The 20,324-nt window shown below is 41.3% G+C and overlaps 1 protein-coding gene across 1 annotated transcript in view; it reads left to right on the top strand.

Moving 5' to 3' along the window:
• cpne7 (copine VII) overlaps positions 1–20,324 on the top strand; it is a 145,329-nt gene that overhangs the window by 101,780 nt on the left and 23,225 nt on the right. Inside the window, exon 12 of the mRNA XM_073070216.1 lies at positions 3,204–3,258. Within this exon, the coding sequence (XP_072926317.1) occupies positions 3,204–3,258 (55 nt within the window). The remainder of the gene's footprint in view (positions 1–3,203; positions 3,259–20,324) is intronic.

Here is a 20,324-nt window from a genome sequence, read left to right as displayed (position 1 = left end):
TTGCATGCCGTCACCAGCCTCTCAAAGCACTTCATGATAGTCATTGGAGCATATGAGCCTGTTTATCTTAGGTACTGGGGGCTACCTAAAGTGGGGTGAGATCCACAAATAAAAGCAGGGAGACATTAGAAATGTCTGAAAACACCCTTGGCAGCAGATCTGTGATCTAAAGACATACTGTAGCTAAGGGCACTATCTGGGCCAGATACTTCCTGTGGGTTCACTCTTTGAAAAACTGGTCGTATGTCTGCAGTGGTTTCTGTGGGTTCAGGGGAATTGGAGGTTGTTGAGCTGGGTGGTGACATTCTGATCCCCCCCCCCCCCCCCCCGATGAAAGCTTGCATAGAATGTGTTAAGATCATCAGAAGGGATGTGCTTTTTGTTTGCGATACAGCCTTCGTTTTGCAGCCTCTTATACCATGTGAGCCCTGCCACAACTGACAGCTGGCCTAGGATTTAATTTTGGACTGGCATTACCTCTTGGTATCTCCGATAGCTTTATGGAGGTTATATCTCAATTTCTTATAAAGGTCAGGATCACCTGATTTGGTACAAATTCATTAACACTGACTGACTGGCTGCTGTGTCTTTGAATATAGGCCAGCAACTCAAAGCAGTTACCCATAAATTCTTCTGTTTCCTCAGGCCAGTACCATATGAGTTTGTGTTCTGATTTTTCAGCACCTGTAGTTTAGTGGTGGTGGTAAAACTGGGCTGGATAGTTTGCTGTGGGGATAGTGTTTTCTGATGGATCACACCGTCAGGTGCCTGTATCTATTTTCCCTTCAGGCACAGTAACGTTTCAAATCCAAGAATGCCTTGCATTTGCAGTCTTTTTGCTCCCCGATCTCCAGATCATTCTCCTCTGATCGTGCCTGGTGATTTCCAGTGGAAAAGCCGAAAGCCTCCTCACAAGTGTTAATGAAGTGTTAATACAGTCCAGCACTGACGCTGGTGTCATTCGCTTAACGTGTGTGAGATCTCGTCTGAAAAGTGGGTTCTTTTTGTGGGTGGTGGCGTGATATGTAATCCTGAGTTTTCAGTATGGATTTTTCATGTTACTGGCATTGTTTAGTGTCCAGGCTGATGGAGATAACAGACAGGATGTCACAATGCATGAAACCTATTTTAGGTTTCTAAAGACACTTATAATACCTGGGCAAAATGGTTGTTAACAATCCTAACATATCATTATACATCCTATATCAGCAGAGATTTTGTATAACTACAATTAAAACTGTACAATCAGACTACATTTTCTAATTTGTTTACCATTCTGTCTGCCACTTATCCTTGGTTTGTTGTGTTTGCTGATCCTGCAGGGCGGAATTCTGTTGTAGCGTTCTTCAGCTCGATGAGCTGTCGTAAACAGGAATGTTTAAGTAAGCAATGTCCCAAATGTAGCATACAATAATTTTCCTTAAGAAGCAGATGGCTTTTTAACATCTTCAATAGATTATTGAAAAAATTATCGTAGACTTTCTGGATCAAAGTATACCACTTATAGCATTGATATTGCCCGATATGAGGCATAATATACAGTATATGATCAAAGGTTTGATATCACTCTTCTATTCTACTGCAAAACCAAGCAAGAGGGAAGCAAATCTGCAGTCCTTTATCCCAATTGCAAAAGTTTTATTTTCTGACACAAATACAGATGGTTGTCTCAGTAGCTGAACATTGGATTTGCCACAGAGATGCAAATTGGCTGCTATGTTCTGTTATACAAGGTTACACTCACAGTAATGACCAACCAAAGCAGGGTTTATAACTCTAAGATCTTGAGTTACTTCTGTCAGTCTTTAATTGGATATAGGCATCTTCACAACCCGTCAACCTTTTGAAAGTTGTCTACCAAGCCACGCGTAACGTGGCATGGAGTACACATAATTTTGGAGACTGGGGCATTTCATTGCGTTGGGTACATCAATGTGTAGTGCCATTAAACACCAGTATTTCAGTTACATCTCTCACCGGTGGGGGAGAATTTGCTGCTGATTCTCGAAATAAAAGCAATGCGGAGACTGTAACTTTGTAAGAGCGAGCTGTTTGTTATGTTGGTCTCCCCTCTCACTGTGAAAGGGGCTGACACCTCTCTGTCCCTCGTTGGTGTGAGAGAGAGAGAGAGAGAGAGAGAGAGAGAGAGAGAGAGAGAGAGAGAGAGAGAGAGAGAGAGAGAGAGATGAGAGGGAGAGGGAGAGGGAGAGGGAGAGGGAGAGGGAGAGGGAGAGGGAGAGGGAGAGGGAGAGGGAGAGGGAGAGAGAGAGACCGTTGCGAATAGTCAGGTGAACAATAGGTTTTGTTGGACTGCACATCGTGCTCTCCCTATGGGGGCTTTGCTATTGTTTGCTTGGTGTGTGCCGGGTGCTGATGCTTCCTGCTGAAATATGTGGGGGAGGGGGAAGGTTGATGCTTTGCTGATGTTTGTATGTGAGAGGGAGCTTTGGGATTCTAATGTTTTTGTCTGTCTGTCATTCATCCTTTGGATTCTCTTCTGTCTTCAAGGATGTCTGTGAAGAATAAGAATTTCAGGTTGTACACTGTATACGGTCTCTGATATTAAATGGAACAATTAAACATCTGAATGCAAGTATAATTTTTAAAAAATGAGTCATTTCAACAGTCAACATTTTTTGAGATCTTTTTTGCGAGCTTCTTCTCATATTCTCGAAGGGCGATGACATACATTAGTAGGGAAAATATTAGAAAGAAAATCCTAGGGAGTGCACTTATGATCACTTGGAAATGTAGGGACTGGCTTGAGGAAGCAAGCTGCATTTTGTGCATTCAAAACATTGCCTCACAAATGAGAGTTTGCTGAGGAGGTTACCAATAGATAAAGGCAACACAATAAAAATGGTATACATGGACAAGTTCCTGCTAGGGTAGGTTGGTCTAGAAAGTGAGAGCACATGGGTTCAAAGATGTTTCGGGCAACCGGATCCAAAATTAGCATGGTGATAGGAGGCAGAGGGTAGTGGTGGAGGATTGCTTCTCTGACTGGAAGTCAGCAACCAGTGCAGGGATCAGGTTGGAATATTTTTTCTTAGTTGAATATATAAATAACTTGGATGAGAATGGCTGCAGTCTGATAAGTATCAAAACAATAGCTTTTCAATGTTGACAAGCATCTGGCTGAAATTGTTTTAATATTATAACAATATATTTTCCATTGATTTGTGATTCATTTTATCCTCTAGTGATAAGAAATTTTCTGCCTTGGGATTTGGAGCAAGAATTCCTCCTAATTATGTGGTGAGTAGTTTATGCTGACTGTTTCTTGGTGTTATGTTGCTCAGTCTGCTCTGGGAGTGGCAGTTTCTTTCTATTTTCTCCACCTCTGTTTGCGTGCAAGTACTTCCTTTTATTTTCTACATGTCCGCTTTCCCTCTGTCCAAGCCAGCACAGACATCAGTGACAGCTGACTTGCTGTTCAACACCATTTCCCATTCACGAGCCTTCTGTCCGCTCTGTTACAGATTTGCATGTTTTCTCAAGATCCCTGTCCTAAGCTGTAACACCACCTGCTCTGTCTGCCTCTCTCTCTCTTTCTTGTCTGTTCAAATCTAATATTGGCAATGATTCTGTTGAGATACTTGAAGAATATTTGGCACTTATTTGGTAATATTTTCCATTTAATTCTGCTTGCTCGTACATTTTGGCGGAAGGCCTGTCCTCGTATTTGCAAAGGGAAGAAGATAAATCCTTACATGGTCCAGTTAATTTATTTATGTATGCCCTTTGTGTACTGATTATTGCTATTTAAAACCCAGAAATTGCACTTGATCTAGGAGAGTTCACTACTAACTCTACCCCACACACTTTCTCACTTGATTTCTGTCATCTCAATTCAATAAATATGTAGAAGAAATTTGTCCAGTTCTCCAAAGCGCTTCTTGGTCAAGATAAATTTTTTTTAATCAAACTTCACACTATACCGTGATGGCTCTAAATTTGCTATAGTATAATTTGCATGCGCACTTCAGGTTTATGGAAAACACGTCTTTAATTTGAGATTTTCACTCTGACAGTGTATGGAATCTGTTTTTCAATATTTATAAATCACAACCTGTCACCCTGAGCTGCAGTGGAGGAGGAGAGGATGTTTCTTCTTGTGAGAGAACCTAGCACAAGAGAGCTGCGGTTGAAATGAAGAAGTTGCCAATTTAAGATCAAGACAAGGCAAAATGACTTCCCCTAGTGGGTCGAATGTCTTTAGAGCCAGGGAGTTGTGTGCATAGAACCAGGTTCTTTGACACAGAAAGTCTGTGGCAACCATAAACCATCAATCACTCACTTTGATTAAAACCTGTACCAGTTGCTCTTTATTTCCCCACATTCTCATCAGATTCTGCCACTCATTTACACAGCAGAGACAATTAGTGATTGCCCTGCCAAACATACATGATTTTGGATTGTGGAATTCTCTGTTCAGGGAAGCAGTAAAAAGCTCCCTTAGTAAAATGTATTTAAGACACAAATAAACTTCTAAATCTATGGGGAATTAAGGGTTTTGAGGAAAAGGCAGGGAGGTGGAGATGACTCCATGGCCAGATCAGCCATGACCTTAGTGAATGGTGGAGGCGGGCTCAACTGTTAAGAATGGCCGACTCCTGCTCCTATTTCTTATGTTCTCATGAAACGTAGACTACTGAGAACTGGCAACTCTCACAGTCACAGGGAGAAGATGCACTGCAGGTCAGGAGCTGTGACCCCAGTGTTACTCTAACGTGGTGGAAGCAGAGAATTCTAAGGCACAAGTAGTCACAAACAAGGAGGTGAAACATCACTGCTGGTAGATGGGAATGCAGAACCTTATTGCAGGACAGGTTTGTGAGGTTTACCAACTTACATTCAAATAGTTCTGCAATATTAATATTGTATACAATTGACCAAAAATGTGAAGTAGAATAGAAAATGTTGTGGTCTCTAAATGTGCAAAGCTGAATCACTACTGAAATTCAGGACTGTGCTTTTTGCATTTTCAGTATCAATACTGCATTTCATGCACTGTGCTTTTCTTAAGTACATGCAGTATGAGCAGGACTGACTGGTTCATTACAGAATAACTGGGTTTTACTAATTTGTGATAGTATTGAGTTCAGTGATAAGAATCGCTGTAGGAGTCAGAAGCTTCCTCTTATTGGAGCTAGCTCAGATTGTAATATAAGACCATAAGATAGAGGAGCAAAATTAGGCAATTTGGCCCATTGAGTCTGCTCCACCATTTCATTGTCACTGAGCCATTACTGTCTCAGCCCCAGTCTTGTACCTTCTCCCATAGCCCTTCATGCCCTGACTAAACAAAAATCTATCAAACTCTTCTTTAAATATACCCAGTGATATGGCCCCCAAAGTTGCCTGTGGCAATGAATTTCACAGATCCACCACTCTCTGACTAAAGAAATTTCTCCTCATCTCTGTTCTAAAAGGACATCCCTTCTATTTTTAGGCTGTGTTCTCTGGTCGTAGACTGTCCCACCATTGGAAATATCCTCTCCACACCCACTCTATCGAGGCCTTTCAACGGTTGAAAGTTTTCAATGAGATTCCCCCCTCATCGTTCTGAATATTAGCGAGTACAGGCCCAGAGCCATCATAAGCCTTTCAATCCTGGAATCATTTTTGTGAGCCTTCTTTGAGCCCTCTTGAATGTCACCACATCCTTTCTTGGATATAGGGCTAAAAACTGCTCACTGCTCCAAGTGAGACCTCTCCAGTGCTTTATAAAGCCTTAACATCACATTTTAGGAAATAGGAACAGGAGAAAGTATTCATAAGCTATGTTTAACCTAACTTTCACTTTTCTGGTTGATTCCCATTTTCTGGCAGAACATAAGAACATAAAATTAGGATTAGGCCATTTGGCCTCTCCTGCCGGTTCCACAATTTGGTAAAATCTCAGTCAATTGTTTACCTCAGCTTCAGGACTAACCCCATATTCCTCCATTCCCCTAATATCTCAATATGTGTCTTGATGCTCCACATTCTTCTTGGATAGAATATTTTGAAAATTCACTATCTTCATAATGAATGTTCTCCTGAATGTTCTGAATTCAGTATCTTCATGACAGATAATGTTCTCCTGAATGTTCTGAATTCAGTATCTTCATGACAGATAATGTTCTCCTGAATGTTCTGAATTCAGTATCTTCATGACAGATAATGTTCTCCTGAATGTTCTGAATTCAGTATCTTCATGACAGATAATGTTCTCCTGAATGTTGGCCCCCTTTTTGGGGCTGTATCCCGGTTTTTGTCAGACCCACCAGTGGAATCTTGCACTCCAGACCTGACTTGCAAGTTTGCCAATAATTTTGAATGTTCCAAATAGATCATCTCTTGCTAATCTAAACTCAAGAAAGAGAGAACCATATTGTTTAACTGTCCTCGTGCAACCAAACTGCTGTTCCAGGAATCAAATGTAAATGCTTGCTGCTTTCTTTCTGATGCATGTGTATCCTTCCAAAGACAGGTGACCAAAACGGTTTTCCAAATGTAGTATTACCAGGGTCTAGAGTAATTCAGAATGTACTTTAAGTCCTCTTCCACAATAGACTAAAGTATTTTTGCCTTCCTAATTGCTTGCTATACCTGCATGTTAACTTTCAATGTTTTCTATTCAAGATCATGCATGACTACCTAACTCCAAGCCCTCTCAATCTCTCATCATTTGAGACTCATTATTTCTACTTTTTGTAACAAAGCAGATTATGATCTTGGATTTTTCTGCACTATATTCCATCTGCTGTGTCCTTGACCATTAATTTGCCTCCATTAAGAACTTCTGTGACATTCCAATGAGATTCCCATCGGGCACACCTGTGGATTCTATTTATGTGGAAGAGGAGGTGCAGCAGATCATGGATCACGCGGCTTCCAAATTACAACAGGAGATAAAAAATGCATGCTGGAAGGGCAATGTCACAATAGTCATGGGGGGATTCAATATGCAGGTAGATTGGGAAAATCAGGTTGGTGCTGAATTACAGGAATGGGAATTTCTAGAGTAAAGAAGTATTCTGAAGGAAGGATGACACAACTGTGACTAATAAGAGGTGTCAAAGCTAACATAGCAGTCAAAGAGATGGCCAATAATTGAGCAAAAATTAGTGGGAAATTAGAGGATTGGGAAGCTTTTAAAAACCAATGGAAGGCAACTAAAAAAATCATTAAGAATGTAAAGATGGAACACAAAACTAAGCTAGCCAATAATATTAATGAGGATACAAAACATTTCTTCAAATACATAAAAGACAACAGAGGTGTGAGTGGATATCAGACTGCTGGAAAATGATGCTGGCGAGGTAGTAATGGGGGGGGGGGGGAAATTAAATGGTGGATGAACTGAATAAGTATTTTGCATCAGTCTTCACTATGGAAGACGTAGTATGGTGGAAGTTCCAGGTGATAGGGAGCATGAAGTGTGTGAAGTTATCATGACTAGGTACCATGAAGGTTCTTGGGAAACTGAAAGGTCTGAAGGTAGATAAGTCACCTGGACCAAATGGTGTACACTCCAGGGTTCTGAAAGAGGTGGCCGAAGAGATCATCGGGACATTAGTACTGTAATGATCTTTCAAGAATCACTAAATTCTGGAAGACTGGAAAATTGCAAATGTCACTCCACTCTTCAAGAAGGGAGAGAGGCAGAAGAAAGGAAACTATAGGCCAGCTAGTCTGATCTCAGTGGATGGGAAGATATTACAGTTGCAGTTGATTATTAAGAATGAGGTCTCAGGGTACTTGGAGGTACATGATAAAATAGGCCGTAGTCAGCATGGCTTCCTCAAGGGAAAATCTTGCCTGACAACTCTGCTGGATTTCTTTGAAGAAATAATAAGCAGGATTAACAAAGGAGAATCAGTTGATTTGAGTACTTGGATTTTCAGAAGGTTTTTGACTAGGTGCCACACATGAGGCTGCTTAACAAGCTATGAGCCCATGGTATTACAGGAAATACACTAGCATGGATAAAGCAGTGGCTAATTGGCAGGAGGCAAAGAGTGGGAATAAAGGGATGACTAGGGGTGTTCCACAGGGGTCTGTGTTGGGAAAAATTGTTTTTATGTTATATGTCAGTGATTTGGTTGATGGAATTGATGGCTTTGTTGCAAAGTTTGCATATGATATGAAGATAGGTGGAGGGGCAGGCAGTTTTGAGAAGGTAGAGAGCCTACAGAAGGACATAGACAGATTAGGAGAATGGGCAAAGACATAGCAGATGGAATACACTGTTGGGAAATGTATGGTCATGCACTTTGGTGGAAGAAATTAAAGAGTTGATTATTTTCTAAATGGAAAGAAAATGCAAAAAACTGAGGTGCAACGGGATTTGGGAGTCCTTGTGCAGGATTCCCTATAGGTTAATTTGTAGGTTGAGGTGGTGGTGAGGAAGGCAAATGCAATGTTCCCATTCATTTCAAGAGGACTAGAATATAAAAACAAGGATGTAATGTTGAGACTTTATAAAGCACTGGTGGGGATCACTAGGAGTATTTTGAGCAGTTTTGGATCACTTATCTTAGAAAGATGTGCAGAAACTGCAGAGGGTACAGGGAGGTTTACAAAAATGTTCCCAGGTTTGAATGGCTTGTCATATGAAGAACATTTGATGGCTCTGGGCTTATAATCACTAGAATTCAGAAGAATGAGGGTTGATTACAATGAAACCAATCAAATCATGAAACACCTTGATATAGAGTTAATGTGGAGAGGACGTTTCCTATGGTGGGAGAGTCTAAGACCAGAGGACACAACCTCAGAATAGAGGGGTGCTCTTTTAGAACACAGACTGGGAGGAATTTCTTCAACCAGAGAGCTGTGGATCTGTGGAATTCTTTGTCACAGGCAGCTATGGAGGCCAAGTCTTTATGTATCCTTAAGGATAGATTGTTGATTGGTTAGGCCATGAAGGGAATTGGGGAGAAGGCAGGTGATTGGGGCTGAGGTGAAAATTGGATCAGCCATGATGAAATGGCTGAGCAGACTTAATGGGCCAAATGGCCTAATTCTGCTTCAGTATCTTTTAGTTTTATGGACAAGAGGGTGAGGTAGCATCTACAAAGCTAGAAGCCTCTAGCATTTTTGTAGTTACCTCATCACTATTTGCTAATAACTGTCCTGTACCATTCAGCTAGGTCTTCTAATATACAGAAACAAACTATGACTAGTTCAGAGTGGATTACATTATTAATGCATTTATTATTTTACTTGCAAGAGAAGTTCTATTTCCAGATGAGTATCTGGAAACTAGCTTCGAACTTACATATCAAACAAAACATTTTTATACTTTTTTCAGAGAACAGTAATTAGGTTGCTCCATTCCAAAAGATTCCTCTGTTAGCAGCATCCTTATCCAGTTCTGATGTCTGTTCTTAAGAAGCTCTGTCCTGTTTACCTCTGTTTTCAAAACATGCCCCCAGCAATAAAACACATCTTTTGTCATTAAGAAAAAACACACACAGCTTCCTATCATAAAACACACAACCAGACTTGTAAGCCTCCCATCCAAACCAGCTAAGCACTTTGGGATTTCATAGGTTCCATTTTGTCACGTTATATTTTATAAAAGTTACAAATTCATTAAAAAAAAAGCTTCAACATTACAGATATATTTCCACATAACTATATACAAATGACAAGTTCCCATGTGGGTTTGATAGGGAGTTAAGCAGTGAGAGGTTGTTTCAATCAAGTGGCAGTGGATTACCTGGATTGTCTCATGTCTCTCATAATTATGTTCATTTGGTTTTTACATTGCTGTGTTATTTCACAGCAATCCAGAGTGCACTTCGGTGATGCGTTGACAAGATGCACCGTTTCTGCGGAACACATTTTTTAGCATCACAACAAAGTTGGGGTTTCAAGATGACTTTCCAAAGTCCAGTATTGATACCACTGCATTTGCTTTCTGAGCCCTTGTGGATTAACTCCCTTAACTGTATGAACTGAAAATGCAGCCAATCATTTATTACTCAGACTGTGTGTCTGAGATGGTTCTGTGAAATAGCTGGCACTAAATGTAACTGCCATATCTCCCACACAATGCATTTGAAATAAGGTTCATTGTTTCCTTCTTTGGGCACTGAGTGATTTGGCCCTCTGTTGTATCGAATTCAGCAGAATTTGTTTGCTCCAAAATACCTAGCTCATTATTGGTTCTTGCCAATATTGGGGTTCTCATTTGGAAACCCCCATACTTGCCCCCCTCCTCCCCCCACCCCGTGGCTGATATTCTTCCCCATCTCCAGTTTGAAAAAATGTTGTAAAGGTGGCACTAAGACACACTGGATGCCTGTACTGACAAACTCAACCTCTGTGCAGCAAAATAATCCTACGTAATTGACTGGTGTAGTCTTCACCATTCTTAGCATTACAAAAGCTGTTCTGCTGCTCTTGAAGCTCCTTCACTTTAATCCTTCCCTGTTACAGGGGATTTGTGCCATTGCATCGCAAAAAGAAATGCAAATGTGTTTGAATTGCAATCAAGCAGAATTAGAAATGTGCATTATTGATTGCTAGAAGCAAATCCCAGCTATAGGGTGGACTGCCAACTCCAATATCCAACTCTATAAGCAGCATTGTCAAACTCCCAGTACCCTCGCTTTACTACTGAAACACATGTTATAGTGCTTTAGAGTTAATATTAAATATGAAGGATTAGTGGCCTCAATAATGCAAGAAAATTACAGACAAGGAATCCACTCAGTTTTTCAGTCAGTGGGAATCCAATATATATAAACCATTTTATGGTTTTTTTAAATTGCTCCATCTCCATATTTGGCATTTATTCTATCTTTTTGTCTCTTTGAGCATGAAGCATGAAATCAGACCTAAAACTATTTGTTACCAAGCAGTATTTGAGTCCTGAATCTTTACTTCAAAGAAAATTAAGAATTGTTCAATATGAACTCAAGGACACTGTAAAAAAATTAAAAAAACACGAGTGAAAAGAACCTTTTCAACCTTTTCAGTCATTTTAATGCATAATACACAGCCTCACACTCTTTTTTTATTATTAAACTTTGTGAAATGGAAAAGAAAACTCTTACTCTCCAAATAACTGTGTGTTTTGTTCTGGGTAAACTTGTGGAATTATGAGATTTGAATATAGCAAGCTGGCATATTAAATTAGAAAGATACAGATTCTGTAAATCCAAGTTCTCCCAGCGCTCTCAGTCTATGACATGTATAAAATACATGAGTCAGACATGTTTTCAAAAAATAATTAACTGAACATTGGAAAGCTCTTTAAGAAGTTACCCCTGCTTAGGTCTACCCATAACTCAAGCCTGACCTTAGGCTCTTTTGTTTAATTTCAGACCGTTTTGAAATTTTTTTCTCTTTGGAGTGAAGATAGTCAATTAAGCAAATTGTGTTGGCTGATTATTTTCAGGTATAACAAGATACAGTGAATAAATTTTATTTGTGTGCGATTCAGGCAGAATATAGTGTAACAGCTACAGAGAAACTGCCGTGCAGGTAAACAAATAAAGTGAAAAGGCCATGACAAGGTAAATTGGGAAATTAAGCTACGAAGTCTCTGAGTGTACCGATTAGGACAGTGCCAGTATTAGCCACTTCAATATTAGCCATAGGTCTACCCTGAAAACCATTGAAAGCTTAGCATTCCCTATTACTTTTAATGTTTCTTATATCAAACTCCAATATCGGCATAATATTATCAATGAATTACTAATTGATAATTTATGCTGATATTGCAGTTTAATATAAGAAACACCAATACTCATCTTTGGAGTGTGTGACTAAGGCTCTCCGAGCAGGAGCAATCAGATCCATTTTTGCATTTCATTTAGGAATATCTAAATGTGAACCAAACTGCTAGACTATTGAAAAATATTTATTTCTTTGATGCCTATATAATTTGCTTTAAATGGTGCAATTTTTTTTTAAAAAAAGATGAAACTGTATAAAATTATAACAGATTTATTTGAATGAGTCTATTGCTCACAGCGCCCATAACCCTGAACTCATGTCACACAGAACTAGGAAGGGCCGGGAACACTCAGCAGCCCAGGCAGCATTTGTGGAAAGAGAAACTGTTCTTCCAAGTGAAACATTAACTCTGTTTCTCCTACTGCAGATCCTGCCTGAGCTGCTGAGTGTTTCCACCATTTTCTGGTTTTTATTTACACCATCTGGAGTGTTTTAAATTTCATTACTTGAAGCAGAATTGTATGGCCAGACTTATTGGTTAAGACAGCTGAGCGGCAAAGCTCTGCAGAACTCAGTCTCCAATGATATAACAGACCACAGTACACTCCACCCACAAAACCCTCTTTGACAGTTCAAAGAAGCCAGGCCATACTCTCTTTTCATTACTACCATCAGGAAGGAAGTACAGCAGCCATAGGACCTACACCACCAGGTTGAGGAACAGTTATTACTCCTCTTGTTGGATGAGGGAAGGCAGGGAGATCTCCAGTATCCCTGACCACTACAACTGCGAGAAGTGTATCCAGCTGCAGCTTCTAGCGTTAAGGAGTTGGAGCTGGAACTGGATGAACTCTGGATCATTCAGGAGGCTGAAAGGGTTGATAGATAGGATATATGGAGAGGTAGTTACACACAAGGTGCAGGACACAGGAAACTGGGTGACAGTCAGCAAAGAGAAAAGGGTTAAGGAGCAGTGCAGAGAACCCCGTGGCCATTTTCTTCAACAACCGGTATATCACTTTGGATACTGTTGGGGGGAATGACCTAACAGAGGAAAGTCAGTGTGGTCAGGTCTCTGGCACTGAGTCTGTCTCTGTGACTCAGAAGGGATGGGAGAGAAGAGGCATGCTGTGGTGATAGGGGATTCATTAATTAGGGTAATGGACAGGAGGTTCTGGGGCGAGAACCTCCCCCACCACAGCAGATTGTATGTTGACTCCCGGGTGCCAGGGTTAGGGATATCTCAGATGGAGTCCTCAGCATTAAGTGGAGGGTGAACAGCCAGAAGTGGTGGTCTATGTACGTACCAATGACGTGGGTAGGATAAGTGACGAGGTTCTCTATAGGGAGTTCAGGGAGTTAGGTGCTAAATTAAAGGACAGGACCTCCAGGGTTGTGATCGCAGGATTACAACCCGTGCGACCTGCTACTGAGATTACAACTCGGAAGATTATACAGTTTAACACGTGGCTAAGGAGTTGGTGTAGGAGAGAGGGCATAAGATTTTTGGATCATTGGTCTCCCTTCCAGGGAAGTGAGACCTGTACAGAAGGGACGGTTTGCACCTGAAATGGAGGGGTCTAATATCCTAGTGGGAAGTTTTGTTAATGCTGCACTGTGGAGTTTAAACTAGAGTTGCAGGGGGTTGTGAAGGAAGATGTTGGTAAGACCTCAGTAAGTTAGGAATCAGAAGGTTGAGCATGATGCAATAAAATCAATGAGGGTGAAGGTGTTGTATCTGAATGCCTGCGGTATACGGAATGAAGTAGATGAACTTGCAGCATAGTTGTAGATTGGCAGGTATGATGTTATAGGCATCGCCGAATCACGGCTTAAAGATTATCGCTGTGAGTTTAATGTCCAAATCTACACATTGTATCGAAAGGATAGGCAGGAAGGCAGAGGGGGGTGACTTTGTATCATTGGTAAAAAAGTTAAATCAAATCGTTAGAAAGAGGTGACATAGGTCGGAAGGTGGTGAATCGTGGATAGAGCTAAGGAACCGCAAGGGTATGACGACCCTGATGGGGGTTGTATACAGACTCCACAAACACTAGTAAGGATGTTGCCTACAGGTTATAACGGGAGATAGAAAATGTATGCCAAAAGGGCAATGTTACAATAGTCAAGGGGGATTTCAATGTGCAGGTAGATCTGGGAAAATCAGGTTAGTACTGGATTCAAGGAAGTAGTTTCTCAAGAACTTATGAGCTTGCTTTTTATTCTGGATTGGGTGTTGTGCAATGAACCAGAATTGATTAGAGACCTCAAGGTAAAAGAACCTTAAGGGAAAGTGATCATAATATGATCAAATTCAGGGATCAAATTCACCATGAAATTTGAGAAAGAAAAGCTAAAGTCATATGTATCAATATTGCAGTAGAGTAAAGGGAATTACAGAGGCATGAGAGAGGAGTTGGCCAGAATCGATTGGAAAGGAACGCTGGCAGGGATGAAGGCAGAGCAGCAATGGCTGAAATTACTGGAAGCAATTGGGAAGGCACAGGATATATGCATCGCAAGGACGATGAAGTACTCTAAAGGAAAGATAACAAAACCATGGCTAAGAAGAGAAATCAAGCCAAAGAGAGGGCATATAATACAGCAAAAAAACAGTGCTAAGCTAGAGGATTGGGAAGCTATTAAAAACCAACAGAAGGCAACTAAAAGTCATTAAGAAAGTAACAATGGAATACAATAGTAAGCTTGCCAATAATATTAATGAGGATACCAAAGTTTCTTCAGGTACATAAGGTGCATCAGAGAGGTGAGAGTGGATATTGAACTGCTGGAAAACAATGTAGAAGTAGTCATGGGGGACAACGAAATAGCAGATGAACTGAATAAGCAATTTGCATCAGTCTTCACGGTGGACGACGCTAGCAGTATGGTGGAAGTTCCAGGTGTCAGGGGGCATGAAGTGTGTGAAGTTACATAGAAACAGAGAAAAACATACAGCACAATACAGGCCCTTTGGCCCACAAAGCTGTGCCATACATGTCCCTACCTTAGAACTACCTAGGCTTTACCAATAGCCCTCTATTTTTCTAAGCTCCACGTAGCCATCCAGGAGTCTCTTAAAAGACCCTATTGTTTCCGCCTCCACCACCGTCGCCGGCAGCCCATTCCACACACTCACCACTCTCTGTGTCAAAAAAGCCAGTTCTGGATCCACAAAGCAATGTCCCCTTGGATCCCATGCCTCCTTACTTTCTCAATAAAGGTACCTTAACAAATGCCTTGCTAAAATCAATATGCATTACATCTACGGCTCTACCTTCATCAATGTGTTTAGTCACATCCTCAAAAAATTTAATCAGGCTCGAAAGGCACGACCTGCCTTTGACAAAGCCATGCTGACTATTCCTAATCATATTATGCCTCTCCAACTGTTCATAAATCCTGCCTCTCAGGATCTTTTCCATCAACTTATCAACCACTGAAGTAAGACTCACTGGGCTATAATTTCCTGGGCTATCCCTACTCCCTTTCTTGAATAAGGGAACAACATCCGCAACCCTCCAATCCTCTGGAACCTCTCCCGTCCCCATTGATGATGCAAATATCATTGCCAGAGGCTCAGCAATCTCCTCCCTTGCTTCCCACAGTAGCCTGGGGTACATCCCGTCTGGTCCCGGTGACTTATCCAACTTGATGCTTTCCAAAAGCTTCAGCACATCCTCTTTCTTAATATCTACATTCTCAAGCTTTTCAGTCCACTGTAAGTCAACCCTACAATCGCCAAGATCCTTTTCCGTAGTGAATACTGAAGCAAAGTATTCATTGAGTACCTCTGCTATTTCTTATGGTTCTATACACACTTTTCCATTTCACACTTGATTGGTCCTATTCTCTCATGTCTTATCCTCTTGCTCTTGTAGAATACTTGTTCCCCTTACTCCAATTAAACATTTCCCTAACTTGTCTGTTCCTATCCCTCTTATTAGAGAGAAGTTTCTTGGGAAACTGAAAGGTTTGAAGGTAGATAAGTAACCTGGACCAAATGGTGTACACCCCAGCATTCTGAAAAAGGTGGCTGAAGAGATTATGGAGGCATTAGCAATGATTGTTCAAGAATCTGGAATGGGTCTGGAAGACTGGAAAATTACATATGTCACTTCTCTCTTCAAGAAAGGAAACTGTAGGCCTGTTAGTCTGACCTCGGTAGTTGGGAAGATGATGTGGTCAATTATTAAGGATGAGGTGTCAGGGTACTTGGAGCACATGATAAAATAGGCCATAGTCAGCATGGTTTCCTCAAGGGAAAATCTTGCTTGATGAATTTGTTGAAATTCTTAGAATAAATAGCAAGCAGGATAAACAAAGGAGATTCGGTTGATTTGAGTACTTGGATTTTCAGAAGGTTTTTGACTAGGTGCCACACATGAGGCTGCTTAACAAGCTACAAGCCCATGGTATTACAGGAAAGATTCTAGCATGGATAAAGCAGTGGCTGATTGGCAGGAGACAAAGAGTGGGAGTAAAGGGAGCCTTCTCTGACTGGCTATCAGTGACTAGAGGCATTCCACAGGTGCCTGTGTTGAGACCGATTCTTTTTACATTATATGTCAATGATTTGGATGATGGAATTGAAGGTTTTGTTGAATGGTTTGCAGGCGATATGAAGACAGGTGAGTGGCAGGTAATTTTGAGGAAATAGAAAGGCTATGGAAAGACAGACAGATTAGGGGATTCGGCAAAGAAAGCGCAGTTGGAATACAGTGTTGGGAAGTGTACAGTCATGCACTGTGGTAGAAGAAATGAAAGGGTTGACGATTTTCTAAGTGGACAGAAAGTACAGAAACTGAGACACGAGTCTCATTTGGGAGTCCTTGTGCAGGATTCCCTAGAGGTTTATTTGCAGGTTGAGTCTGTGGTGAAGAAGGCAAATGCAATGTTAGGATTCATTTTGAGAGGACCAGAAGACAGAAGCAAGGATGTAATGTTGAGATTTTGTAAAGCACTGGTGAGGCCTCCCTTGGAGTATTGTGAACAGGTTAGGCCCCGTTATCTTAGAAAGGATGTGCTGAAACCGGGGATGGTTCAAAGGAGGTTCACAAAAATGATTCCAGGATTGAATAGCTTGTCATATGAAGAACTTTTAATAGCTGTGGGCATGTACTCACTAGAATGAGGGGTGACTTAATTGAAAACTATTGAATGGTGAAAGGCTTTGATAGAGTGGATGTGGAGTGTCTAAGACCAGAGGACACAGCCTTAGAATAGAGGGGTGTCCTTTTAGAACGGAGGTGAGGAGGAATTTCTTTAGAAAGTGAGTGGTGTGTCTGTGGAATTCTTTGCCACAGCAGCTTTGGAGGCCAAGTCTTTATGTATATCTAAGGCTGAGGCTGGTAGATTCTAGATTGATCAAGGCAGGAACGGATACAGGGAGAAGGCAGGAGAGGAAAATTGGATCAGCCATGATGAAATGGCTGAGCAGACTCGATGGGCCAAATGGCCTAATTCTGCTCCTATATCTTATGGTCTCAGCCATTAGGCTCTTGAACCCAAGAGAATAAGTTCACTCAGTGTCTCACCCTAACACTGAACTGTTTCCGCAACCTATTGACTCACTTTCAAGGACTCTTCATCTCACATTATTGGTATTTACTGCTTATTTATTTATTATTATTATTATTTTCTTTCCCTTTGTCTTTTTGTATTTGGTACTTGGGTGCAGAGTACTCAGAAGGGAGAGGGTGAACAGCCAGAGGTCCTGGTACACGTTGGTACCAATGACTTAGGTAGGAAAAGGGAGGAGGTCCTGAAGAGAGAATTCAGGGAGTTAGGTAGGAATCTGAAAAGCAGGACCTCTAGGGTAGAAATCTCAGGATTGCTGCCTGTGCCACGTGCTAATGAGCGCAAGAATAGCATGATCAGGTGTATTAATGCGTGGCTGAGAGACTGGTGTAGGGGGCAGGGCTTCAGATTCTTGGATCATTGGGGCCTCTTCTGGGGGAGGTATGACCTGTACAAAATGGATGGGTTACATCTGAACCCAAAGGGGTCCAGTATCCTAAGGGCACATTTAATAGAGCTGTGAGGGAGGGTTTAAACTAAATTTGCAGGGGGATGGGAACCGGAGTGGTAAGGGCTGATGAAGGGGAAAACAGAAATAAATCAAAGATAGCGTGCAACAGAGATTTTAGAAAGAACAGGCAGGAGAGGAGGCTTAATTACAGCCAGTGGCATGAGTTATAGGGCGATAGAGGCGTGGTGTAGTTAAAACAGAAAGCAACAAACGCTGGACTGAAAGTGTTATATTTGAATGCACGCAGCATAAGGAATAAAATGGACTATTTTGAAATTCAGCTACAGACTGGCAAATATGACGTTGTGGCCATTTCTGAAACTTAGCTAAAGGATGGCTGCCATTGGGAGCTGAACGTCCAAGGACATACGGTGTATCAGAAAGATAGGTTAGTAGGCAGAGGGGGTGGTGTGTCTCTGTGTATAAGAAATAATATTAAATCATTAGAAAGAGATGACATAGGATTGGAAGATGTAGAGTCTCTATGCGATGAGTTAAAAAAATGGAAAGGGTAAAGGGACCCTAATGGCAGTTGTATACAGGCCTCCAAACAGCAGCCGGGATGTGGATTACAAATTACAGGAGGAGATAGAAAAGACGTGTCAGAAGGGCGATGTCATGATAATCATTGGGGATTTTAACATGAAAGTGGATTGGGAAAACCAGGCCAGTACTGGACCTCAAGAGAGAGAATTTGTAGAATGTCTAAGGGATGGCTTTTTAGAACAGCTTGTTGTTGAGCCCACTAGGGGATCGGCTGTGCTGGATTGGGTGTTGTGCAATGATCCAGAGGTGATAAGAGAGCTTAAGGTTAAGGAACCCTTAGGGAACAGTGATCACAATAAGATCGAGTTCACATTGAAATCTGAGAGGGAAAAAATAAAATCCAATGTGTTGGTATTTCAGTGAAATAAAGTAAATTACAATGGCATAAGAGGGGAACTGGAAAGGGCATTTGCAGGAAGGACAGCAGAGCAGCAATGGCTGGAGTTTCTGCGAAAAAATGAGGGAAGTGCAAGACAGATATATTTCAAATAAGAAGACATTTTCAGAGGGAAGAAGAACACTATCATGGCTGACAAGTGAAGTCAGAGCCAAAGTAAAAGCAAAAGAGAGGGCATATAAGGAAGCCAAAGCTAGTGGGAAGATAGAGGATTGGGAAGCTTTTAAAAACTTGCAGAAGGAAATTAAGAAGGTCATTAGGAAGGAAAAGATGAATTATGAAAGGAAGTTGGCGACTAATATCAAAGAAGATACTAAAAGCTTTTTTAAGTATATAAAGGGCAAAAGAGAGTTGAGTGTAGATATAGGACCAATACAAAATGACGCTGGAGACATTGTAATGAGAGATGCAGAGATGGTAGAGGAACTGAATGCGTACTTTGCATCAGTCTTCGCAGTGGAAGATGTCTGCAGTACACCGGATATTCAAAAGTGTCAGGGAAGTGAAGTATGTGCAGTGAAAATTACGACTGAGAAGGTGCTCAGGAAGCTTAATGGTCTGAGGGTGAATAAATCTCCTGGACCTGGTGGAACGCACCCTCAGGTTCTGAGAGAGATTGCAGAGGCATTAACAATGATCTTTCAAGAATGAATAGATTCTGGGATTGTAGCAGATGACTGGAAAATTGCAAAAGTTAATCCACTATTTAAGAAGGGTGGGAGGCAGCAGAAAGGAAACTATAGACCTGTTAGCCTGACATCAGTGGTTGGGAAGTTGTTGGAATCAATTGTTAGGGATGAGATTACGAAGTACCTGGAGGCACATGACAAGATAGGCCAAAGCCAGAATGGTTCTCAAAAGGAAAATCCTGTCTGACCAACCTTCTGCAATTCTTTGAGGAAATTACAAGCAGGGTAGACAAAGGAGATGCAGTAGACGTGGTGTACTTGGATTTTCAGAAGGCCTTTGACAAGATGCTGCACATGAGGCTGCTTAGCAAGATAAGAGCCATGGAATTACAGGGAAGTTACAAACATGGATGGAGATTTGGCTGGTCGGCAGAAAACAGAGAGTGGGAATAAAGGGATCCTATTCTGGCTGGCTGCCGGTTACCAGTGGAGTTCCACAGGGGTTGGTGTTGGGACTGCTGCTTTTTATGATGTATGTCAATGATTTGGACTATGACATTAATGGATTTATGGGTAAATTTGCCAATGATACAAAGATAGGTGGAGGAGCGGGTAGTGTTGAGGAAACAGAGAGCCTGCAGAGAGTCTTAGATAGTTTAGGAGAATGGGCAAAGAAGTGGCAAATGAAATACAGTGTTGGAAATGCACTTTGGTGGAAGAAATAAATGGGCAGACTATTATTTAGATGGGGAGAGAATACAAAGTGCAGAGATTCAAAGGGATTTGGGAGTCCTTGTGCAGGATACCTTAAAGGTTAACCTCCAGGTTGAGTCAGTTGTGCAGAAGGTGAATGTAATGTTGGCATTCATTTCTAGAATATTAGAGCAGGGATGTGATGTCAAGGCTCTGTAAGGCACACTTGGAGTATTGTGTACAGTTTTGGGCTCCTTATTTTAGAAAGGATACATTGGCATTGGAGAGGGTTCAGAGAAGATTCATGAGAATGATTCCAGGAATGAAAGGGTCACCGTATGAGGAA

The sequence above is a fragment of the Hemitrygon akajei genome, chromosome 17 (assembly GCF_048418815.1).
Source record: "Hemitrygon akajei chromosome 17, sHemAka1.3, whole genome shotgun sequence".
NCBI classification, from domain to species: domain Eukaryota; kingdom Metazoa; phylum Chordata; class Chondrichthyes; order Myliobatiformes; family Dasyatidae; genus Hemitrygon; species Hemitrygon akajei.
This window is presented reverse-complemented; position numbering and strand designations above follow the sequence as displayed.